A 25,574-nucleotide genomic window follows, 5' to 3' on the forward strand; every position below is an offset into this window, starting at 1 on the left:
AGCATGCCGAGTTTTAAAGTGCTGGGGTTTTTTGGTTCCCCCCCATGTCTGCAAGCAGCCATTGTCTATAAATCTGATTTTTGAGAACAATTTCTAAATAAGGGCCTGAATGATTAAAAAGGGTTGTGTTTTTTTGTTTCTGTCTCAGTTTTTGCTGCTTTGTTATGAATCTCCCCCTCACTCTTTTCAATTTCTCTCCCATCTTTCTTTTCTATTTACCCTATTTCCAGTTGTCCTGAGTGTTCTTGAACAGTGGGGATCTCTACACCTCCTTCTGGTTCTGTTAGCAATTATTCTGTGTCACCCCTCCCTCCCCTTACTTTTGCTTAAATTACCTATTCTGTCTGTTGTCATTCCCCCCCCCCCCACATTTATTCTCTGTTTTCTGATGCCACTTAATGTCTTTTGGGTCACAAATCTTTCATGTAGGACTGGATGAACGTGTCAGCCAGGTCTTCTCTGAAGAGTGTTTTAGTGGTCTTTTGTGTTTTTGTTTTGCTTTGGGTTTTTTCAGCAGCTCGAAACCAATGGCAATTAAATTCCCCTTTGCACTTCCTAGCTAATTAATTAGTTGGCTCCTTCAGGAGTGGAGGAGCAGCTGCTAGCATCTCTGCTAGATGCAGAGGGAAAGTTGTTTTTTAAAAAGAGCTACTTCAGAGACAGCTGCATTGGGAATGGTGGGAAATAAGGGCAGCTAGAGCTAAAAGACCCATTCATTTGGTACCTCCTCAAACTGATTTGTAAGCAGAGACTTAAGTCATAGGCTGTACTGAAATGTAAAGTTTTAAATTTGGAGCCTGTGCTAGCACTGTATATCTATGCCTTCTTTAACTTCTGTTTCTAACTTTGCTTGCCTTGTTTAATCTACTTGGTGATTAGCCATGTCAGTTCATCAGGCACCAGGACACCTATACATGTGCTCTGACACATTCTGATTAGAACGTGTTGAGTGTTGTAATGTGAACTTTCTAGCGTGCTGCAGCGTCTCTCGTATTCAGCATCCCCATGTTTCAAAATGGTGGCGGGGTGCTTTAAAGCTCATTGAACAAGCTTTAGTTACAGCGCCCCCACTGCCGTTTTGAAACACAGGACGCTGAATAAATGAGACGCTGTGGGCATTTTAATTAAAGCAGCCTCCAAGAGCCTCTCCAATTTAAAATGCTCCTTCCCCTTACCCCCTCTGTATGCTGGAGCACATGAAATAGGGAAATCTAGAGACGTTTTTACCACTGTCCATGTTCTTCTGTCTAAAAGGTTTACTTGTGGCAAGGCTTGTCTGTGCCTAGGAGGATCACATACAAGCAGGGCTAAAAGGTTCCTAAATTTGCTAGAAGTGTTGAGATGCAAGGATTGTGTGCTGCTTTTGATATAATCTCAATTTTATATTGGCCTATTTTATTGAGCATAGAGTGCAAGGTTTTCATGGTGAATTCTTGGTTCGTGTGGAAGTATGCTTTGCTAATATTCTCTGCCTCCAAGAAGTTGGTTTTTTTTTGTTTTGAGAAACTAAGTTGAAGTGCTTTGAACATCATAGTCTATGCCAACAACAACTAATCTCGCATTCTGGTTCTACCACTAGCTTAAAATATGATTTTTGGCCAAGTCGCTTAACATCCCTGTGCCTCAATATTCTTCTTTAAAATGAAGATAATGCCTCTCCTGCATGCATGTTGAGGATTATACCTCCCTTGTAAATGCACTGTGAATTAGTTTGTGTGGTGCCCCCAATATGTAAACCCTATTTGTATTAGACACCTGTTATTCTTCCTTGGATGACAGTTTACAGTGCAGCTTTACAAGCTGCAATTTTCTGGATAAGAAGTACATGATTAAAGTTTAAAAACTGTCCTTAACCCTCAAATTTAGTTACCATGATCTTTGAAAGTTTTATTTGAAGCATATAATTAGAAGAAAGATCAACTTGTATAAAGTAGGTAGGGTTTATAACTATGAACAGGGTTTGTATGTTAATAGACTAATTCTCAAAACATTAAAATATGAAAACTGTTGATTAAACTATTGCAGTACCTCAAGTGACGCTTGTTATCCAGAATTAACAGTTTAAGGGTGTTCTAATGTGGTATCAGTTAAACTAAGTGATCTGGATAAGGAGGGGGATAAGAGAATAACAGCTGTGGTTTGTCTTTCTTTTTTTTAAAGATCTTTTATCCAGAAACTACGGACGTCTACGATAGGAAAAATATACCTAGAATGATATACTGCGTTCATGCATTAAGGTAATTGGTGGTGGAAATGGGGCAGGAGGTGTTTCGAAGACTTAATCATTTAAGCCATTATGGATCCATAGTCTGTCAGTGAATCTTAAGTTTATTAAGATTTTTTTTTTCTTATGAGAACTATTTTAAAGATCTATTATCTGTTGAGTTCTATGTAATATTTATTAACTTGAGTTTCAGGTCATGAATTTTGAATATACCATGGTTACTCTATCTGTTCTAGTATTAACTGTACAGTATTATGGTGACTGTAATATATGAGGGTAGCAATAGTCTAAAACCATGTTGTTTGGTCTCTGCTGTCTAATGTAATCACAAAGTGATTTCCTGAAGCTGACACATGGGGCTTTAAATGCTGAACAGTTCATGCAAAAATTTTGGGCCGAGTTCCATTCCAGTGATATCACAATCTTTTATTCAGCTGTTCTGCAGAAAACTCAGTGTATATATTGACAGATTTACATTTGCTGAAGTAACTGAAAGTTATTAAGTTGTGGATACAATTATTAAAATATATAGTCTTCATCATTAGATATTTGCCTCAGCTCTGCCTATTGTCTGCAATACCAATGTAATGATTAACATCTTCCCTTCTTGAATGAAACTTTTTCCAACAGTTTGACCTTTGGTTATTCATCTGGTCCAGAAGATGCATGCCAAGGCCTCAGGGCTCATCTGTGTTGCTTCTTGGACTTTGCTCTCCATTTTCATTCAGTTTCTCTCAAACCCTTCTTGCTGCATCTTCCACCTTTTGTCTTATTTATAGTTACACCAGAGATTTTTGCACTCTTAACCAGAAATGAAAGAGTGCTCTGCAGCAGTTCCTTGTCCAGCCCTCCTTTAGGTGCTTCCTGTGCTGCTTAGAATATGTGCCTGATGAATAACTATTGAACTCCGATCCGTCTGTTCTTTCCCTGCCCTTACCTAAAATCTACCATGTAACAGGTTTCTGCTGAAATGATCTTGCAACTTGTACCTAGATGTACAAAAGAAAAAATAACTCAAATGTTTTAAAAAATATGAGGGTACAAAGCTAGCACTCAAGTTAGTTAAGTGTGAAGTGCACACTTTTTTCCAGGGTTTTCCATATCTTTCTGCTCATAGAGGACTGATGAGATGCAGGAATCTTGGATTCTGTTCTGGTTTCCACAGGGGAATTTATTGTACTTGCTAACCCTTCAGCTCCTTTTTTCAGATTCTTTGCCCAGTCAGTCCTAGTCCAGATAAAAATGCTTCCTCATTTCTTGTCCCAGAACAAGCATAGGGATGGATAATTTAGAGCACAGTGAAGACTATATTCTTTTTCTTGGTATCTGTGGCTGCTGTTACAGCAGCTGGGAACATGAATTACTAGAAGATTCCTGCTTGGCATCTTGCATTTGTGGTGTTGGAATATGCTGAGTGCAAATGAAAGCCGTGGAGAATCTAGCTCTTGGATTCCAGAGTAACTCTGAGCATGTGCTGACTAAGATTTTCACCATCTTGTAGCCTGGCCAAATTGGGCACTTTGTATGAGAACCAAATAATGGCAAATTCTCTCTTCATCCTGTCCCCAGCTAGAAGGTTCCTACTCCAAAGAGTGGAGGAGTTTACAAACAAAACTACTAGGGAAAAATTTTACATGGAAAGAATGGCCAGTCAATTTTAAGTGAAACTTCTCATGCTAGGTGTACCTCGGGACTGAATTATTTTTGGAAAGCATCAGCCCAAATGGTTAAAGTTCTACAAAGGCTTAAGCAACTGAAAACCAAGTCTTGCAATGGGAAGTACTCAATTTTTAACTGGAGGTGATGGGCACTATTGGTTTAGCCTATACAGTGGAATACTTTATCACATTTAAAAAAAATTTCTGGGAATATTAATTCTTGGGTTTTAATCTTATTTTGAACAACATGGGGACTGGAGGAGAAGGGGGGGATATGAAGATACTAATGGCCCTAAGCCAATGGTACCTGGTACTGAGAAGTGCAGGAGTTAAAACACTCCAAAATGAAATGTGGGAGGGGGAGAGAGAACATACTGCAGTATGTAGTTGCATGTGTTGCATTAGCTGTGATTGTAAGAAAAATGTATTCAATTCATGCATTCTGAAAAAATTAAACCCAACAACTAGAAAAAAGTGCAGGTGCTAAGCTAAAGAGCCGGTTAGGGCTCAAGAGATCTGGACTGAGTGTTACTGCACTGAAAATAAAGCAAAAAGATGGCTACTTTCACTTTGTTTGCTGGCTTTGGTTTGACCAGCAATGTAATGTAGCAGTGTATATCTTCATTGTTAGATGCATCATCTTCATTTCTAGTGAGGAATAGCTTTATCACCAATTTTTAGTTCCATTCTGAATGTAGCACTTCATATTTTATATTCCTTTCTGTGCATAAAAGGGCTTAGTAAGTGCAGCCATGAAAATACAGATGTCTTTGTCTGTCTGTCTCTTCGCACCAGTTTTTTTCTAAAAGTTGGTTTGGACTTGTCTGATGGCCTCTTCAGGCTAGGAATAGCTTGACTTGAACTCAAGTGCTTGTGACTCTTGCTGCTTAGGAGTCCCTGTAAGTTTTCCTCAGAAATATTTACCCCAGTAAGTCTAGCTGTCTAGCCAAGCCACTCTTGGGTGGTAGAACTTGTTAGCTTAACCTTAACGTTCAAAGGCAAATACAAAATCGCAACAAAAAAGTGCAGAACAAATGTGTACTGCCTTCCAGTGAAAATATTAAAATGCAACAACCTTCTTTTGTATTGGAGTACCTTTAGTTTTTATGTAAGAGCCAAATGAAGTATAAATTCTCAGCACCATCTTGTGGTTAATAAATTTTTATCCAAACTGAAGAGAATAGTGTAGATCACCTCTCATTTAAAAAAAATGTCAAATGGCAGTCTAATGTGAGGTTTTAATTTCTTTACATTCAAACCATTAGCTCCTCTATGTATCTACTTCTGGATTTTTGGTGATCACCACTCTTACCATATTTGCTGGGTTAGCAGTGGTTACTATCAATTTTATTCATTTCATGGTATTCAAAGTATGGTTGGCATTTTGCAAGACAAGGCACATTGTAACGTCTTTGATCCAGGAAAATTTCTGTGTCCATTTTCCCTTGAATATTGTAATCTGCATGAAGTTAAAGGGAAAACAGGGCTAACAAACTGCACTAGTTTAGGGTTTGTTTTAGGTAGAGGTTGGGGTTTTTTTTTTTTATATTTAATAGGCCACTGTATGGTGGGAACGCTGCTAATCTGGAGAATCTTGAGATAAGTGACAATGGGGTTGGAGGCTTCAAAGAAGAGACAGATTGTCTGTCTGTGGTGGTGAAGTGAGGCCCCCTGCCCCACATAATTTAAAATAGAAAATATATTTCTTATGCACTCTGAGGGTTTTTTTTATACAACTTCCTAGTAATTGAAAGAAGACAGATTTTACTTGTGCTGAAATGTGTGGAGAGGTTGAAGGGTTGTCCCTTGCAAATGGCAAAATAACCTTCCCCTATGTTAACAGAACAATGCATTTTGAATTTTAAAAACTTGTTTAAAAACTGGACTGAGCCATACTTCACAAAAATTATCCCAGTCAATTCTGTGTTTCACTAGTAAATTCCAGAAACGCTTGGCTTTTTACAAATAAAGACATGCATATGGTTGGAAGATATAAGTACAATGTGAATTTACTCAGCTGTTATCCAGATGCCAGTGTAGAGCTTTAGAAATAATTAGTATAGGTTTTCATGCTGCAATGAAATAAATACAAGATCCTGGAGACCATGCTTATATTGACCTTCTTGCAGTTTTCCCAGAGCAAAAGTGTTTAATGACCTGAAGATGATGATTATGGGGAGCGGTGGTTAGCTGTTAGTCTGAAGTCTGGCAGAAGGTGGGGTAGATTTTCACCTTAGACTAACTTAATTTTTAGAATTGTAAACAACAGTTTACATCATTGGGTCCCTTCTCAGCATCTGATACAGTGAGCTGCTGCTTACAGGAGCTTAATCATCTGTGATCTGGTTAGTCTACAAGGTGCAAATCTACCTTGCCTTCTGCAATATACATGGCCAGTTGTTTGTATTTAAATGTAGTGTAAATAAGGAGGTATAAGTGGGATGCCAGTCCTGGGCACTGACTGAAGGTGCGGGGGGGAGTACAGAACTGTTCAGCTATTCATCTGGTGTTTAAGTAAATACTAAATGTATTTGACCTTAGGAAAACCTGAATTGAAACTGTTTTCGTAATTAAGAGTGTATTCTCTGAGCTATGCCTGAAAAAGATTGTTCTGTCTCCGTAAGTACTGCCCAGGCTATCAAGCCTCAAAAACTAGTCGGATATTTTTTCCATCAGAAAGTCTTAATGTTGAACAATATTAACCATTTTTATAAAATATAAGGCTTTAAGCTGAACAGTACGTGGAACCCAGTTTGTATGTATTGGTTATAAAAACACTTGTCATCTTTCATAATGTTTCGGGTACCGTAGCTGTTGAGTTTTCCTTAAATCCTTGATATAGGAGAGTTTAATTTGGATTCATGATTTCCCTTTCCTTATTTCAGTTTAGGCAGCAAGACCCACAGTCGTAACCTCTTTCATATTCATATTATCTAAAAATGTCGGTAGAAAGAAAGCTGTAGGTCAAAATTATTCTGTATTTATCCATGGAAATTTAATATAAAGAATGAGTTTGATCTAGTGAGGCAGGTGTTTAATAGAACGTACATATCTCTATTTTAATATATTTTTCTTCTTTGTAGTTTATACCTGTTCAAACTAGGAATAGCACCACAGATCCAGGATCTACTAGGAAAAGTAGACTTTACAGGTAAAAGTGGTTGTTTATTTTTTAGTTGCACTTGGTTTCTTCTATTACATTGATTTTTAAAATCTGCTAATATTTGTTTCTAGCAAGTACTTCTACTCTTCAGTAGAAATAGATTTTTCTTTTTTCTTCTCCAACCAAATTCTGCATGCATCTTGATCTCAGTGAACATGTCTACATATGCAGTTAATGCAACTGAATGTACTCTGGCTCAATTTGAGCTGGAGTAAACTAATTCCGACATCCCTGTCTACACATGCGTTTAAGCGCGGTAGTTTACTGCACTGCCGGATACCACTTATCTGACGGAATTATCTGGCAGTGCACTAAGTTGGTCTACTGCTCCCTAATCGTCATGCATGTGTAGAAGATGACACTTTACTGGACAGCAAATCTTAGTTTGTGTAGACGCACCCAGTAGGTGGGATACCACTGCTAATTAATGTTAATCTTTGAAAGATGTAAAGATGTTGGGAGAGAATTTTTGTATAGAATGTTTGTGTGCCATCAAAATAGAAAATCTTATAAAAAAACCTATAATTTAACCAAGGCTTGGTTCTTTAAAGTTAAACTGAAATTATACTTATTTTACTTAACTATCCAAAATGGAACATCTTAGGACTTTCATTTTTTTAAGTTTCCATTTCTTCTTTTATTTATTAATTTCCCCCCTGTTCATAGAGGAAGAAATCAGCAACATGCGAAAGGAGCTGGAGAAGTATGGTATACAGATGCCATCTTTTAGTAAAATTGGTGGGATTCTTGCCAGTGAATTATCTGTGGATGAAGCAGCATGTAAGATTTTTTTGTTTTGTGTTTAACTGTTTGCCTCTTAATACCTAGATTTATAGAATACTTGCGAAATGGGTTCATGCTTCTGGCTGTGCTTAACTAAGGTGTGGTAAAACTTAATTACTTGTAAATCGCTTAAAGGATTTTGAAGTTTTTAAGGGTCAGGTAGTATAATCATGGCAAGCTGTTTTTATTATTTGACTTTAAAGCAAACTGTAAAATTTCCAGACTCTAATTTAAAACACTTTTTCCTACACTTGTTTATGTGGGGTTATCCGTGTGAAGTTTGCATGTTGTAGGTTAAACTTGTATGATTCTGAAAAGATGGCTTTTAAAACATGGTTTATAGGGAGGAAAATGGTATGGTGTGCTATCAATTTTGTACATTTTCTGAAGCCCAGTTGCTATCAAACTTTACAGTTGTTTCCTTCCTCTAGAGACACAAAAGGGGCCATAACTTCCTTTCCTAAAAGCTTTTTATAAAGTGTACTGTATACTGTTTCCTCTGAACTTCAGAGGTATTTTTCTTTAACTATAGAAAGTAATCTTTCCTGAAAGTAGTCCTCCCTAGGGTTGAAGCGTGCAGTAGAGAGGCACGCTCTTCCCCAGAAGAGGAAGTGCCTGTTGCATCATGGGAATCTTGTCACATACTTGGGGTGGTAGCAGATTCCGGGGAGGAGGCAAACTAAGTTTTTGGAGGAAGAGAGCATGTACATGTAGTGTGCCATCACAAAATAAAGCCTGCAAAAAAGGACACATTAAATGATTTAATAGAAAAATAGGGCTAGAAAGGACCTCAAGAGGGTGCCTTTTCATATCCTGGACATAAATGCAGAGGAACCCTGTTGTTCTCAGCAGATTGAAAAATACATTTAAGGCTATGGAAAAACATGCCTGTTAGGAAATTTGAAAGGAGTACGCACTAGCTGTTAAGCGCTGTTGCATCACATGGTGCTGTAGTCATACCAGTTAGCTAAAATGCTGCAACTCTGTAATCCTGAATGAAACTTTAAGTCCTGTTCCATTTGACATTGAAGTAGCAATGATATACTGTAGCTATATTTGTACAGTTATAGAAGTGTTCAGACAAAAGTTACAGGGCTATGCCTTAGATTAGTATCATTTTGTTTTCGTATCATTGTTACATCTATCAATACCAATTCTTTTGTCTCCTGTCAGCCCAGGGTTTATTCTCTAAGGGAGACTTTTTTTTCCCTAGTATTTGTTCAGACTTGTTCTAAATGTCCCACTGGGGTTTCTAACGCTTCTTTCCACTGGTAGACAAATTCACAAATGATCACATCAAGCTATTGTATTTTTCAGTTATTCAACTTTTATTTTAATTTCATCTTTCAGATGGAACTTCATATTCCACTGAACCATTTTGTGTATTTTGTTTTATTAACTTGTACATATCTGACTCATTAATAAGACTCCCCTTTTACCATTTAACATTATTTTACATCTTTATAGACTTCAGCGTGTTGAATGGCAATCTCAAATTATTCAAGTGAGGGTGTTAATCCTCCTAGGCAGACAAGGTTCCTTGTGTGAATTTGATCTCTTTTATTAGACCAACCCAAATGGTTGGAGAACAGTTATTAAGCAAGCTTTCGGGTTCAAAAACCCTTCTTAATCCTCCTAGACATCAGCCGAATGAAAGAATGGTGGGCACCTCAACTCTCATTAAGACATTAGGTTACAGCCCAGCTGTAACCTAATGCAATATAATTAATTAGTAAATGACTGACAGATATGTGATGGAGGGTAACAACCATTATATTTAAACAACTGCAACAATCTGATACCAATCCAGTATAAACAACAATACCACAAATCGATACTTATCTAAGAGAGGGTGCCAGAGCATAAGCAGACTCGTATGCAGCCAGTAATTGCTGCAGCACCCCTTGCACCACAGATCTCGAATCCCCCAGACCCTTACCCTGCACATGCACACACGTTTTGGTCCCCCAGACTCTCATGCTGTGTATTCACGATTCCTGCTGCTTTACTATGTGGCTATTGGCTACTCTGGGCCCTCTAGCCTCAGGTGCTCCAAGCACACTTTGGGTAACTACACATAATCACCCTGGCTGCTTCTCCATGAAGTCACCCAGGACAGACCAAGCTGCAGGGGAATGCCCATTCATCCCTTGCACAGCCCTGGGAGTGTGAGGCAGTATGGCTTGAATCATCCTAGAGATCTCCAGGATAGGTTGAGCTGCAAAGAATGCTCCCCTTACGCAGACCCAGGCTGACCTGGGGCTGTTCAGTGCTGGGGAGGGGACATTGGGATAGCTATATGAACAGTCCCAGACTGTTCAGGCAGCAGCAGGAATTCTTTGCCACATCAGAGGTCTTGGGAATTGTACAAGAAGGTGCCCTGCAGGGCTCCCTAACAGCTCACTGATAAGTGGTCCATTTGGGAGCCAGAGGGGGAGCAGAGGGCTGTGAGATACTGGGAGTCTTTAGGACCCTGAGTAGTGTTCATGTGCTTAGACTGGTGCTAGAAAACTTCTCAGGAGAGAGAACATCCTGTTTGGAAGTTCTCTCATTCCTTCTCGCAGAGGAAAAACACACTAGCCTTTTTTTTTTTTTGCTCATATCGACTCTTTTCTTCCACTTGCTGGAGAGAAGCTGTCATTGAGAAATAAGGCAGTTCCCCTTTGTCATCAGAATTTAGGCTTGCTATCCTTGCTTTCCCATCTGGGGTTTGTGCCTTGCGTTTGGGTAGTGCCTTCCATTCAAGTGGAACTTTGTCCTGTGGAGCTACTGCTCCATTTGTTCATGCTTCTGTGTAGCCTTTCTGAGAAATATAGTGCAAGGCCACTGTCCTTGGTGCAGCTATTATGTCCATACATGACAAAAAGCCCTGCCAAAGAAGTTCTGCACCTCTTTCCCCACCACCCAAAAATCCCTCCCTGCTTGCATTGTCAAATGCATTTATCCATAACAGAAGTTTTCAATAACAAAATAAAGCTGTTCTTGATTCCTTGACAGTAAAGTAACGTTCTTATTCATAAATGCATTCTGGAAATGTACTGGGAGAAGGTTGTGAGATTTTTTTTGATGGGGGAAAATTGTTAGCAAAGCTACATCTTAGCAAATATTTTGTCTGTTTGTGACAGTATTTAGATAAAGAAGCAAGAGTGAATGTGTTAAAGCAAGTATTTTAAATGATTGCATATATGTAATCAACAGATGTTCATTTAAAACACGTCCTCTATTTCTCTTTTAAGTGAACATTTGTTATGTATGTAATTTACTTGTAAAATAGCAAAAGTAAATGTCTTTTTAAACAAAAAATCTACAGTGGAAATAGCCGAATGTAATGGATTTTACTCAAGATTGCACCTTTGTTCTCTGTGCCATGTGAGAGAATTGAGATGAATTTGGATTGGGAGCAACTCCTGGTGGATCATAGGACATCCTGACTTTTGCTGTTCATGCTAATGTGTGGCTGTAACTGGCTCTACAGACACAAAATGTGTAGAAAAGTGAAATTCTTAATTCTCCTTTTTTTTCCTTTTGAATATTCATTTTAAACATTGCTACCCTAGTTCTCCCTTATGCTTAAGGGCATAAGTCCTTATGCTTAAGTGTTTTCAATGATTTGACCAGGCTAGGTACAAAGAACTGAAAGATGAAAACTGGACCTCTCAATTTTTTCCTTCAGTAATTAATTACACACCTTTTTCAAGAAGGAGAAAAATGTGTAAAATTTTAACTTCTCTGGTTTGGAGGTTTTAAGTGCAGCTTCTCCTTTTTAAAACTGGAAAACAAAACTATTCTTAAACTTTTTTAAATGTAAATATTGTCATGCGACTATTGCTACATCATAAAACTCCTCATCAAGTAATAAACTCCTTTCCACCTCCGTTCCCTGCTTTTTAAAAATAGACGGGCTTGATCCAGAAGTACTACTTTGTCACTTCTCAGAGTTTAACTCCTATCATTCCTTTTCAGTGCATGCTGCAGTAATTGCAATTAATGAAGCTATTGAAAAGGGAGTAGCAGATCAAACCATCATAACTCTTAGGAATCCAAATGCAATGTTGCTAAATGTGGATGAAGAACTTGCACAGCAATATCAGACAGAACTCCTAGAAGCTAAAAAGAGAAAAGAGGAAAATGCAAGATTGAAGGTATGCAAACATATTTAGATCAGTTGGCATCCATGAATTTTGCATATGCTTGATCATTTGGTTATACAGAGCATTTTAAATGGTTCTAGGATTGTGCTTATAAACCGCTGCTAAGCTAATTAAGTGAATTACTCTTATAGTAAAAAATACAAGCTGAAGACCTATGTTAATAGAAGCATAACGGCATACAAGTTCTATGTATTTTTGCACATAACACATGATTTCTATTTTTCCCTCTCAAATGCAGACTTTGACTGAGAATCTACAGGATCCCCATTATTTTTCTGTTTTACAACTTGCTCTGTAGAAACCAGACTACATTTAGTATCAACTAAAAGTTGAATTAAAAATTCTGTGGATGTAAAATCAATTAAGTAAACAGACTTAACTGAATACAAATTACTCGTGCATCATTTTACAGTAATGAATAAATCTTGTTTTCTATATTTGAAGCTATGCAGCACTAACTACAAAGTTCTTCTCAGAAAGTAGATGATGCTTAAATATAGCACAACTGGGTCCACAGTTTAAGCCTTCATATTTTGGTTGACAATTTTTAACAGCTCTTATATGTGGAACTAATAAATCTTTGAACTGGTAAAGTTTTTGTTCTTTTAGAATGGCACAATTTCAGAAGAAGAAAGAGATGTGTATGAAGAACTGCTCACACAAGCAGAGATCCAAGGCAATATCAACAAGATCAACAGTAAGTTGAATTCTGGTTTTATATGGAAGCATGCATATGGTATCTACAAACTATAGATGACTTTTTTTTCCAAATTCCAGCTGGCCAGACTTAATTTTACAGAAATACGATTAAATAAAAATAAGGCAAAATTAAAAAAGCAAACATTTTGTCAGTATTACAGCAGTTGCTTTAGACTGCAATGTCTTGCTGCTTTTATCACCAGTCTTTTCAGGTGATATCTTTGCTGTTAGGACTTCTTAACGCAGAAGCCATGGTTTCACCTGCTCTGTTTCTCTGTCAGTTCTTGCTGGCTTCAGAATACTGTAAATTTTGAACCCTCTTCTAGATGGACTGCAAATTCAGGCTTAAGCCTGTGTCCTTGAAAAGTCTGTGGGGACTCTGTCCAAGGCTCTTGGAAGGACTGGTGCTTTAAGGTACAGTCCTTTGCTGGATAAAGACTGCTATTAAGTGCCTTGGTTTAGAGAGGTAGATGCCATCAGCAATGGAATTTTTTTTAGCAAAAATGTGTGCTGTTTGTAAGCATTGTTTTCCTTTCAGTTCACATGGCTTTAGTCCAAGTGAATGAGGCTATTGACAGGCAAGATGAAATGGCACTGATGGCAGGTTTGAACCACCCTGCTTTGAGCTTACTTGAAGTTCTGCTGCAAAATTCCTCATGGTACCTAGCCCAATTGTGTGATTCTAAAGAACAGAGAATGCAGGTAACTGAATGGAACATGTTTGCATGATGCCTTAGTTTGGTTTCACCCTGATCCGCATGATTTTTGTGAAATAGGATTTTACAAAAGATTTCAGGTTTATATTTTCCTGAGCACTACAAAACTACTTGCATCCACTGTAAAGTGCACGATGCATTAGTGTGAAGTTCTAAATGAGTTGAAAGGAATTATTTTTATAGACGGAGTTCACTTCCTAATAATGTTCTCTTGGAAGTTAAGCTTCTTGAAAATTGTAGTATAAAAATACTAATATGAAATAATGGTGAATGAAGACCATTAGGAAGTACCTCTCTGCTTAAGAGGGCAACTAATTTTTAAAATAATGGGGAAGTCCACAGAAAAAGATTAGCACTGTTTTTGAATGTACTGCTCTGTTATGTACATAGAAAACAGCATGGTAGATTCCTGGTGTGTATCATAATGGAGTTTCTTCCTCTCCCTCCTCAAGTTTTTAAAAAGACTTCATTATGCTTTTTTTCTGATCTGTTAGATAGCAGGGGTTCCAATTATGCTCGACAAAAGTGAAATACAGAAAGACGTTAGTGTGGCCAATGTGGAGGCTGAGGCTCACAAGCTTAGTGAGTAAATGTTTTAATCTCATTTTCACCTTCACCACTTTGTTACCTTTAATCAAGCTGAAGAGTTAGATCCACCTTTCCTTGCATGCAAACATGGTTTCTTTTATACACTGAAACCACATGCATTGCATTTTATTTTTGTTACTGTTCTTCTCAGTGTCACAATTGCCAAGTCACCAATCTGTGCTGCGTTGGATGTATTCTTTTATCTAAGGTAGTTAACACTTTTCTCTTTGAATAACTGTTGGCTACTAGTGGACACACTGGCTAAAACTGAACACAGTGCATGGCTTGGAAGGCTTGACTAATACCTAAACTCTCCCAAGTGGAAACTGTTGATATTTTGTTTGAGTTAACAAAATGATCAAATTGAAGAATATTTTACAGTTTTTTTATAGGAGAAGAAAGCAGGTTATTTTGTATTTTTGACACCTTTTCTTCATTCTAGCCTGTTCTGAGACACTTAATGTAAAGGTACAGCAGATAAACCAACAACCACTAATGCATATTTTTGAAAAAATTATATTAAAAGGGGGCTCTAAATTTGCAATAGTGCATGTGTTAGCTTCTCTGGCTCGCCTTGCCTGATAACATATGCACTAGGAACTCCAGCTCTGGATAAACTGCTGTACTTGCATGCTGTCTGTGGCATGGCTTAGTGGCGGGGCTTTTTCTGTTCCCTCGCTCTTTAATGTCTTTCAATTCAGTTGAACAGCTCTTCTGATGTTATGCAAAAATGTGGTAGGAAAGCAAACTGGGCCATGTTGTGTATATATACCTATGTATGTTTGTTGTCTTTCTAGTCTTAGAAAATTGGATTTTAGAGTGATCAAAATATGATGAACATTATTTCCTTCAAGAAGAGTTGCTTTTTGGCAACACAAAATTCTTAGACGGCTTGCACTAATTGTATGGGATCATCAGTGTCTCCTTAGGGTTGGAAGGATGTTGTTTTCCGTGTACCTTGCAACCTAAGTGACTTGTGTGCTTTTAGCTATTTAAGTTGACCGATTTCTACCTTTCGTAATTATAAACTTTTTTAGGAGGGAGGGAATGAGGTTGGAAGTGGGGGGAAGGAACCTGACAGATGCAAAACTTGAAATTTAACTTGGCTGACTGAATAGTACCTCTTCAAGTATTTTTAGAGTTGTAACAAGTTGACCAAGATACAGACCAAGCATGTAGGTACCTCTCCATGTTGCATCTTAATGCCTAAGATGGTTGGTAAATGTCTTTGTGTACTACAGACAGACTACTGGGTGCCTGATTCCTCACCTGGAATTTGGCCAAGCCATGTAATGGCATGTAGCCTCAGTGAATGCTTTAGTTACTGTTACTAGCTCCAGGGAGATTTGTTGGGTTTTTTTGTTTGTTTGTTTGTTTTATGGTTACTTTGTGTGCTGCAGTTTTAGGAGACCTTTCTTTCTTTCTTTTTCTTTCTTGTTTTAATTTCAAGAGTAGGCACAAGACTTAGACTTGGTCCACAGGGGCAAATGCACTTGGACTCCACGTGTTTGGACTGCTCTGAAAACTTTCCAGTTGATCGGGTACTTTCTGCTGTACCGTGAGGAGCTCCATCATATGTTTGCTGCCTGAATGGCATGAACAAAAACTGCTATTGAGTAGAGTTATCGTCCTAATTAAACAAGTGACTTGGTCACAGACCTGGATATTGGGGAGACCTGATTAGTAGCAGGAAGATGTTGATGATGAAAAACACATTGCTGAATTTAAAAGGCACTTACAGTGGATGCAGTATTATGCTGTACTGTCATCTTAGAGTTGCTGAATAATAGGTCAGTAGGAAGGCCAGAGCTAAATCTGTCTAGCCACTGGTCACTCTGTTAGTTGGTTTGAAGCAAGAAAAATAGATTTTTCCTCTTAAAAGGAAGAATTCAAATGAGAGAAATGCACTGGGGGGATGGAAACCAAAGCCCTGAGGTAAGTGGAGAAGTGGGTGATGTGCAGGAAGAGCAATCAGGAGGGGACAACAGGGGAGGTGTTCTCATTCTTTCTGAGAAATCAGAGCTATCACCTAGTTACCTTAGGTGTCTGTACATGAATGCAAGGAGCCTGGGAAACAAGTAGGAAGAATTGGAATTTCTTGCAGTCATGGAACTATGATGTGATCAGAATAACAGACTTGGTGGGATAGCTCGTAGGACTGGAAAACTGTCGTGGATGTGTATAAACTGTTCAGGAAGGACAGCCAGGGGAGAAGAGGAGGAGTTGAACTTTATGTAAAAGAGCCATATGATTGCTCAGAGCTCCAGTATGAAATAGGAAATAGGCTTGCTGAGACATGTCTGGGTTAGGGTCGGAGGAGAGAGCAACAAGGGTGATGTTGTGGTGGAGGTCTGCTATAGATCACCAGACCAGGACTAAGTGGTGGATGATGAAGCTTTCTTCAAACAGTTAACGGAAGTTTCTCCATCACAGGCCCTGGTTCTCATGGGGGACTTCAGTCACCCTGACATCTGCTGGGAGGGCAATACAGCAGTGCACAGGCAATCCTGGAAGTTTTTGGAGAGTGTTGGGGACAACTTCCTGGTACAAGTGCTGGAGCAGCCAACTAGGAGCTGTGCTCTTCTTGACCTGTTGCTCACAAACCAGAAAGAATTGTTGGGGGATGTAGTAATGGATGGCAACTTGGGCAGCAGTGACCATGAGACGACCGAGTTCAGGATCCTGAGGAAAAGTAAGGAGAGCAGCAGAGTAAGGACTCTGGACTTCAGAAAAGCAGACTTGGACTCACTCAGGAAACTGGGCAGGATACCCTGGGAAGCCAGTCTGAGGGGGAGTAGAGACCAGAACAGTTGGCTGTACTTTTAAGAAGCCTTACTGAGAGTGCAGAACAAACCATCCCCATGTGCGGGAAGACTAGCAAAATATGCCAGAAGATGGGCTTGGCTTAGCAGGGATCTCTTCGGTAAACTAAATCACAGAAAGGAAGCTTTTATAAGAAGTGGAAACTTGGACAAAACAACTAGGGAGGAGTATAAAAGCATTGCTCGAGCATGCAGGGATGAAGTCTAGAAGGCCAAAGCACAATTGGAGTTGCAGCTAGCAAGGGATGTGAAGGGTTTCTACAACTATGTCAGTAACGAGGAAGATTTTTAAAGCGTGGGTCCCTTACTGAATGGGGGTGACAGAGGATGCAGAAAAGGCTGACGTACTCAATGCCTTTTTCACCTCTGTCTTTACAGGCAAGGGTAGCTCGCAGACTATTGCACATGGCTGCACAGTTTGGGGAGGAGGTGAGCATCCATCAGTGGTGAAAGAACAGGTTAGGGACTGTTTAGAAAAGCTGGACAAATACAAGTCCATGGGGCCAGACTGTCTCCCACAGCATTCTCTCAGTTAAACTCAGGAAGTACAGGCTGGATGAATGGTCCGTAAAGTGGATAGAAAACTGGTTAGAGCATCGGGCTCGGAGGGTAATAATCAATGGCTTGATCTCTAGTTGGCAGCTGGTATCAAATGGAGTGTCCCAGGGATTGCTCCTTTGCTGGTTTTGTTCAATGTGTTCATCAACTACCTGGAAGATGGCATAAAGTTGGACCCTCAGCAAGTTTGCAGATGACACTAAACTGGGGGGAGTAGCAGATGCACTGGAGGATAGGGCTAGGATTCAGAGTGATGTGGACAAACTGGAGGATTGGGCCAAAAAGAAATCTTATGAGGTTCATCAAGGACAAATGCAAAGTCCTGCACTTGGGATAAAATAATCCCATGCACCATGATAGGCTGGAGGCTGACTGGCTGGGCATCATCTCTGCAAAAAAGGACCTGGGGTTTACGGTGGGCAATCTGAATATGAGCCAATAATGTGCACTTGTTGCCAAGAAGGCTAACAGTATACTGGGCTGCATTAGTAGGAGCATTGCCAGCAGGTCAAGGGAAATTATTATTCCCCTCTATTCAGTGCTGATGATACCACATCTGGAGTACTGTCCAGTTTTGAGCCCCCCACTGTAGAAAGGATGTGGACAAGCTGGAGAGAGTCCAGTAGAGAGCAGTGAAAATAGTGTGTGTGCGGGGGGGGGGGTGTTGTTGATGGGCATGACTTCTGAGAAGAGGTTGAGGGAACTGGGCTTTAGTCTGGAGAAGAGAAGACAGAGAATTTAATAGCAGCCTTCAACTGCCTGCAGAGGGGTTCAAAAGAGGATGGAGCTAAACTGTTCTCAGTGGTGGCAGGTGATAGAACAAGGAGCAGTGGTCTCAAGTTGCAGCAAGAGAAGTTTGGGTTAGATATTGGGAAGAATTTTCTTACCTAACAACGTAGTAAAACAAGTTATACAGAGAGGTTATGGACTCTATCCTTGGAGGTTTTTAAGACCCAACTAGACAAAGCTTTGGCTGGGATGATCGAGTTGGGGATGATCCTGCTTTGAGCAGGGGTTTGGACTAGATGATGCCCTGAGGTCCCTTTTTCAACCCTCCATTTTGTATGATTCATACTGCTAAGCTGGATTTAGTCTTCTGCTTCTAAAGCAAGTGCCTTACCAGCTCTGAAGAACTAATTGCCATTAATAACCCTGCCCTATAAGAGCACATATGTAAGTTATTTAAGATATGGTGGGTGTGTTTAACTAAAATCAGGGATCCAGAATTGCTTCTCATCTCTGGCTGCCCTGTCCCCTACCAATGGCTATCAGCTCTGATTTCAGGAGGGATTCTTAAGCAAATAGCTAGTTTTAACCACAAGTCTCATTTGAAGAGTACGGAGAGCACCCTCTCCAAGCTTGCTGATGATACCAAGTTATGGGGCAAAGTTAGTACACCGGAGGGCAGGGAGCAGATTCAGGCTGACCTGGACAGGTTGGATCAATGGGCAGAGAGAAATAAGATGCAATTTAATAAAGATAAATGTAAGGTAGTCCACCTGGGAAGGAGGAACCCCCAGCACACCTATAGGTTATGGAGTGTCCTTCTCAGCAGTTCGGAGGCAGAGAAGGATCTTGGAGTCATAATTGACTCCAAGATGAACATGAGCCGGCAGTATAACAAGGCCATCAGCAAGGCCAGTCGCACCTTGTTGTGCATTAGCAGGTGCATGACTAATAGATCAAAGGAGGTGACGCTCCCCCTCTATGCGACACTGGTCAGGCCGCAGTTGGAGTAATGTGTCCAGTTTTGGGTGTCACACTTCAAGAGGGACGCGGGGAATTTTGAGAGGGTCCAGAGGAGGGCTACTCTCATGATTAGTTGCCTTCCTGATAGACCCTACGGGGGGAGGTTGAGAGAGCTGAATCTCTTGAGCCTTCACAAGAGACGGCTGAGGGGAGATCTTGTGGCTGTCTGTAAATTTATTAGGGGAGGTCAACGGGAAATAGGGGAAGCACTATTTTACTAAGGTGCCCCAGGGAGTGACTAGGAATAACGGGTGTAAACTAGTTGAGAGTGGATTTAAGTTAAATATTAGGAAGAAATTTTTCACAGTAAGGGTGGCCAGGATCTGGAATGGGCTTCCAAGAGAGGTGGTGCTATCACCTAGCTTGGAGGTCTTCAAGAGGAGGCTAGATAGTCACCTGGTTGGGGTCATCTGACCTTGGTCCTCTTTCTTGCCAGGGGCAGGGGGTTGGACACAATGATCCATTGTGGTCCCTTCCGACTTTACAATCTATGAAACGAGGGGTTCTGGTGCTTAAGTTCCTGGTCAAATGAGCCCCTAATGTTCTGTAGATGTATTTTCAGTGTCATTTATATTGAGGAAGTTGCTGGAATTCTCATCTTCTTGAATCTTTCTGAAGGATAGAGTGATGTTTCCCTGTCCTCCTACCCAGCCTTCTCTTTCTCTTTCTTTGCAGTCTTCAGGGGCTGCCTTCCTATCTTTGGATTTTTGTCATGGTTTCTGTAAAACCCTGCAGCCTTCCTACCTGAAGTACAAACTGTTCTTCTGCTGTGGTGTAAGCTGCCATTCTTGCTGTTAAAAAGTCTAAAGGAAGCTCCCTGGTATTTTTTTTCTGGGCACCCTTGCTTTAGACCAGGAGTTGAGAACATTTGGCCTGTGGAGCCGGAGGGCTAGGGCTGTTCCTGTTCGTCTGCCTTTGTTCCTTACACGCCCCCCCCCCCCCCCCCCCGGGTCAAAGCTGCAGCATGGGTACAGATTCCACCCAGTGATGAACTATGCTGGGGCCAGGCAGATTGCAGTTGCATCTGTGCCACAGCTGGGGGATTCAGAGAGGGGGGTAAGAGGGAGCAGCAGTAGTGTGAACACAGCTTCCAGCTTTCCAGCCCTGGCACAGCTCCCTGCTGGCTGGAAGCTGCACTTGCATTCAAAGTTGGGTATGGAGGGCTGGGAGCAGCAGCAGTGGTATGGGTGCAGGTACAGTGCAGGTGCAGGGAAGGTTTCCCCCAAGCACTAAATGTATCACCAAAGACGCCCAGACTGCATCAGACTAGATCCAGGTTGTTCAAGGCTGCGGCTTGAAAAGCTGCTGGCCATTGACATAAGTTGCTTTTATGTAATGCTTTCATAGCTATCCCATGCAGCCTCAAATGGTCTTGTAGCATGTTCCCCTTTGCTAATGTTGGTCTCCTAACCTTCCCACCCAAGGTAAGATTGGGTGAGTTTGAGGAATGTACTGTAGCTGAGCACCATTTTACTCTGGCAGGACATCTCAAGTGCCTTAGGATGCTTGCTTACCCAACTCTTTTTTTTTTTTTTTTCTATCTATACCTCTGAGTCAGTGTGTTTTAACCTTATTAGACTCAAGGCACCCCTTGGAAAATTCCAGCTCTCAGTTTTTTCCAACTATGGAAAAAACACTTTTTTTTTTTTCTGTTGCAAAGAGCTTGGAAAGATCACAACAGGTCAATGTTTATGTTACTCTGGATTCCTAGTTGAAACCTCTGGCCATGTTCAGATGAGCACGGATGTTTGGTTCCCTTGGGACAAAAAGTAGCAGCACAAGGTGTGCCGCTGCTGCTTGTCCCCAGGGAATGTCCGTGCCACATGCACTCTAGTGTGCGAAAGATTATCCTGGGTGAGGTAGGGGAGGCTGAGGCCAGCAACCTTACCTGGAGTCCTGGGGGTTGAGGAAGCTGCAGCCGCGGCGCTTATGCAGTTTGGAGCCTGGCCAGCAGCCAGAGCATGGCTTTGGGCCAGGCTCTGGTTTTGGGCAGCCATGTGCCCCACTTTTTCCATGTAGTTTTGACCCCGGGATCTCCTGGGATCAAACCCCTTCCCCCACACGCTACAGAGGAGCAGTGCAGGAAACACCAGAACGAGCAGTATGTAGCACTGCAGATGGGGCTGCGGCACCACGTTCCGCACAGCCACACTAGTCCAGATGCAGCCTCTGGGTTTGCCTTCTGAATTGTCTGCATATCTACCAGTGCTAACATTGCATGGCACCCTTGAAATTATCTCATTGCACCCTGGTTGAGCATCACTGTCCTATGACAAGTAGACTTTACAGCCTTCCCCCTTGGGATTTTAGCCTTGTCTTACATACATTTTAAAAAAACCATAAGGCTGAAATGATTTGTGTACAATTTCCTTGGGTGCTGTCTAGAGCAGTGATGCTCAACCAGTGTTGCAGCACCTTGATGTGCTTTGAGATCCTTTCAGGGGTACCATGGGGTGTCATGCAATGTTATCACTTCTAGGTGTGCAACTATAATTCACAAGATAAGCCCAAGGATTTCAAATAGGACCCCATAGTGTAACAAATGTTCTGGCCTGTTGTGTTTTTTTTATTCTTTTCAGTGGAAGAATTATTTTATTTTCTGTAGTCAAAATACAAGTGGAAGCTAAGGGCTGGCATTTTTCCAAGGGATGCCTCGAGTTTGAGGGGTGCCTTGAATCTAAAAATATTGAGAATCGCTGATCGGATAACTTTCTTCAAGATGGTATCAACCAGGTTTGTGATGACTGCTTCTCTTGTAGCGCTCTCTCTCATGCCAATAGGATGAAGTTGTAGTAAGTACAATTTCTTTGACCTGCAAAATGTAAAAGCTAGTGTTCCTGAGTGTCTTCTCTTTTGTTGATCTAGATGTGTATTTGTACCCATGAGGCATGTGTTACATGGGAGGTGAATTCTGAGCTACCCACAAGGATACTATCCCTGTAGTGATGCAGAGGATGCAAATAATAATTTAATGTCATTCTAATAGTTTTTCTTGCTTTACATATTGAAGGAATTTGGGGTAAAAATTAAGGTTTAGTTTCAGGTAGTGACACTTAAGTGGCTAAAGCCTAGTCCTAATTCAGACTAACTCAGGAAAAAAGGGAGTTGGAGGTTAAAGGGAAATAGGAAAAAAAGTGGCAAAAATGCAGCCTGCATGTCATCCCACCCTTTAAGCATAGCTGTTTAAAATTCTAGAAGCATGAGAGCAGCCTGGCAAATAGCTTTCCTTTTGGTCCTGTTGGTACTCAAAGGGTAATTTGTCATTGCTAGCTGACTTGGTTTTTAACTAGAATGGGCAGTAGGTGGAGTTGGAAGTGAGATGGATGTGATCATCAGAAGATGATGATAGATGTGACAGAAATGAGAGAGAAGGAAATGCCATATTGGAGCAAAGTAAAGTTGGATGTTTAAGTTGATGCTTCCAGTGTCACTTAATTGTTCAAACATAATAAATGCCATTAGATCCCTATCCTTACCAGGGCTTGTGAGGGCAAACTTCAGGATAAGGAGGTCAGCATAATTTAACTTGTAGAAGCTGACTTCAGGAGTTTCTCAAGGACTTGATGTATCCAGTTTGGATAGCAATTATTTTTTGGAAGAATGTGGATCAGTTATTCTCAACTTACTGCAGCTAAAATTCTTTTTCCTTGAGAGAGAAATAAATTAAAAAAAAAAAAAAGTTACATCTGTAGTTTGTCTTCAGTGTGTGATGAAATTTTGGATATCCTAATTGTCTATATAATATTAAAAAAACCTATGACATGCAGAAATTTAATAGGGCTTTTCCTGCTATTTCCCAGAACTTATAGCAGTTGACAATATCAATACTGCGATTCGTAATTGTGAACCTAGTAAGACACTGGTTGCACTGCTGAAACCGGAGGCTCAGTTACCTGTTGTGCACTCATTTGCTGCTGCTGTCTATCAGGCTGAACTGTTCAACCTTCAACAACAGAATGCTGTGGTAAGCGTGAAAAGCTCGTGCAGTTCTTTTTCATGTTATGTAATCAAGCCATAAAAATCACAAATACTAGTGTATGAACACACTTTTTGGTACTTGATAAATGTTAGGATAATTAAAATAGCAGGCCATTTAACTGCTGTCCTGGGTATTGCATAAATATTTTCTGACTGCATGATTGTATGGGGGCAGATTAAGTGCTCCATAAGTGAAATTCAACTTGCTTTATGATGAGAGGTTGTTGTTTTTTTGGGTTTTTTTTAAGAGGGGCAGAGGTTGCCAAGTAAACCAATCTGTGGATAGGCAAATACTTGGTGCATGTTTGCCTTGCAGCCATGGTGTGTTCCAGCCAGGATAGACGTGAGCCATAGACCTGATCCTGCTCACAGGCTCCAAATGTGGAAATACATGGGTGAAGATGCTTTGGAGTGTATTTTGGTGGATGTTGCTGAGCATACTGGAGATCAGAGCTCTTGAGACAGGGAAGCCAGAGGGGGCCACTCTTATGTCTTGCTGTTGTATTTCCAACTTTGCAATGTGCTAGTGGGACCAGGTGCACAGGACATGCTTGGGAATGTCCAGACTGGAGCACATCCTGGTCACCATGTAGGGATGGATACCTTAGTATTTTGTCTGTCCAGAGATTGTTTTTCTTGACAGACTTTGGCTCTGATTAAATTCTTGTTATAAGACATTCACTTTTACTTATCCTTTGAGGTCCTAGTATACATCTTTCCTTGTATGGAAAGTATTGTACTGATATAAATGAAAGGTCACCTTTTGTCTCATAATTTTTAATTGTTAGTTTGTTATAGATCTTCTGAGTCAGCTCTTTGTCCTACACAATCCCAACTCATTTAACACCTATAGTACAGTAAACTGATATTTCTGTAACTGAGGAATTCCTCCTTGCACTTCATTTTTAAAGGAAATCTATATGGCGCTCTGACTTGATTGTGTCAGTAACACTGGTTTACATTCCTGGCTGAGGTGTTGTATTGTCCTACAGAATTACCTGGCACATGATGAACTGTCAATTGCTGTAGATATGTTGTCAGCTGTTGTGTTACTAAACCAGGCCTTGGAGAACAAGGACATCCTGGCAGTAAAGACTCATCTTGAATACCCATCTATTGGCTTCAATAACCTGGAGGAGGAAAACCTTCAACGGTAAAAAATACATAGTTCTTTTGTCCAAATAAAAGCAGCTTCTACAAAGGGAATATAGTGGGCATATATTCAGTTACATTTTCTGTCTGTAGTGATGGTGAAGCTGAAAGGTTGCTAGGTAAACACTTGTGCAGTCTACTTATTGACGGGAGAAACTGTTAAAGCAACTGAACTAGATTGATTCAACGGTTGGAGCATGGACAATAAAACACTCTTAAATGTTTGAGAGGTAAAGAATATGGAGAAGGAGGGAGATATTCTCAGAAATTAAGCTTGACCTGACAAGTATGCTGTTTGACACTAGGCATCTGAACTAGCTGGCTTGGAACCTGTTGATCAGTAGTCTCTTACTGAAGCTCTGAGAGAATCTTTGAAATGAGTATTTTTGTGTAATATACTAGAGATCAGGAGTCCCATAAAAGCAGGGTGTCCTCTGCCTCCTTTCTGTGAGCCATACTATTGAGAGAGAATGAAATGCTTTCCGCCTCATGGCCAGGGCTGCCATCACATGTTGCCTCGCAACTGTTAAACTGCAGCTTGTAGTTAGGCAGCAGATTGGGTATGCCAGTTTCTCAGCTTCTACTTCCTTGCTAGCCTTTAGGAGGAATGGTGTGGAGTCCTTACTGGCAGCCTTGGTTTTGTTCTCCCATTTTTAAGGCTCTGACTAGGAGAGAAGAAACTTGTAAATGGATGCAGAGTGGAAGAATGAGACTCATAGGTAGGGCCCCAAGTGAGAGGGTTATCTTATGTGCTAGAAATGGCTCTGGCAAGAGTTAGGGGTTAGTCTTGGCAGAATACTCATCTCTGGCCATTGCTTTCTCTTTGACCAGCCACAGGCTGAAGGTAAAGTGGCATTCACTTCTAGTTCTAAGCTGTCTTATGGTATTGCTGTGAACTGTTTCAGAGTCAATATCAAATAATTTCAAGGTTGGATTAAGTGCTTTGGTTTGAGGAACTATGGAAATGTTTTACATTGGTTAGCTGCAACTTAACCACTTTTTTAGATCATTTAAAAAAAAAAAAAAGGGAGGGAGAAGAGTTGTCATACCTGATATGAAATGCACTTCAGCATAGGCTACAATTAAGTTCTTTGAAATATTAAGATATTTCAGTTGATATTAAAATTAGTATTTCCTTGGCTACATCTCTTTTGGAATGCAGATATACATGTTAATGAGGTGCAGTTCATAACTGTATGGTAGGTGTTTTGGGATGAGATGATGAAAATATTGCACAACTGAAGATGCACGTGTGGAGCTAAGGCAACTTGCATGTTTTTGCTCACATTGTGCCTGGCTGCAGATGTTTGCAATCATGTTTTTCACTTTCATG

The 25,574-nt window shown here is 40.4% G+C and overlaps 1 protein-coding gene across 4 annotated transcripts in view; it reads left to right on the plus strand.

Moving 5' to 3' along the window:
• IQGAP2 (IQ motif containing GTPase activating protein 2) overlaps positions 1-25,574 on the plus strand; it is a 205,894-nt gene that overhangs the window by 114,180 nt on the left and 66,140 nt on the right. The window contains exons 5-13 of one of the 4 annotated variants that reach the window (XM_014594718.3): positions 2,161-2,237; positions 6,966-7,033; positions 7,712-7,825; positions 11,792-11,970; positions 12,589-12,676; positions 13,217-13,380; positions 13,889-13,976; positions 22,912-23,075; positions 24,082-24,242. In XM_014594718.3, the coding sequence (XP_014450204.2) occupies positions 2,161-2,237; positions 6,966-7,033; positions 7,712-7,825; positions 11,792-11,970; positions 12,589-12,676; positions 13,217-13,380; positions 13,889-13,976; positions 22,912-23,075; positions 24,082-24,242 (1,103 nt within the window). The remainder of the gene's footprint in view (positions 1-2,160; positions 2,238-6,965; positions 7,034-7,711; positions 7,826-11,791; positions 11,971-12,588; positions 12,677-13,216; positions 13,381-13,888; positions 13,977-22,911; positions 23,076-24,081; positions 24,243-25,574) is intronic. The other 3 variants (XM_014594721.3, XM_014594723.3, XM_014594725.3) reach the window with 3 other exon arrangements.

Source organism: Alligator mississippiensis, chromosome 3 (assembly GCF_030867095.1).
Source record: "Alligator mississippiensis isolate rAllMis1 chromosome 3, rAllMis1, whole genome shotgun sequence".
NCBI lineage: Eukaryota > Metazoa > Chordata > Crocodylia > Alligatoridae > Alligator > Alligator mississippiensis.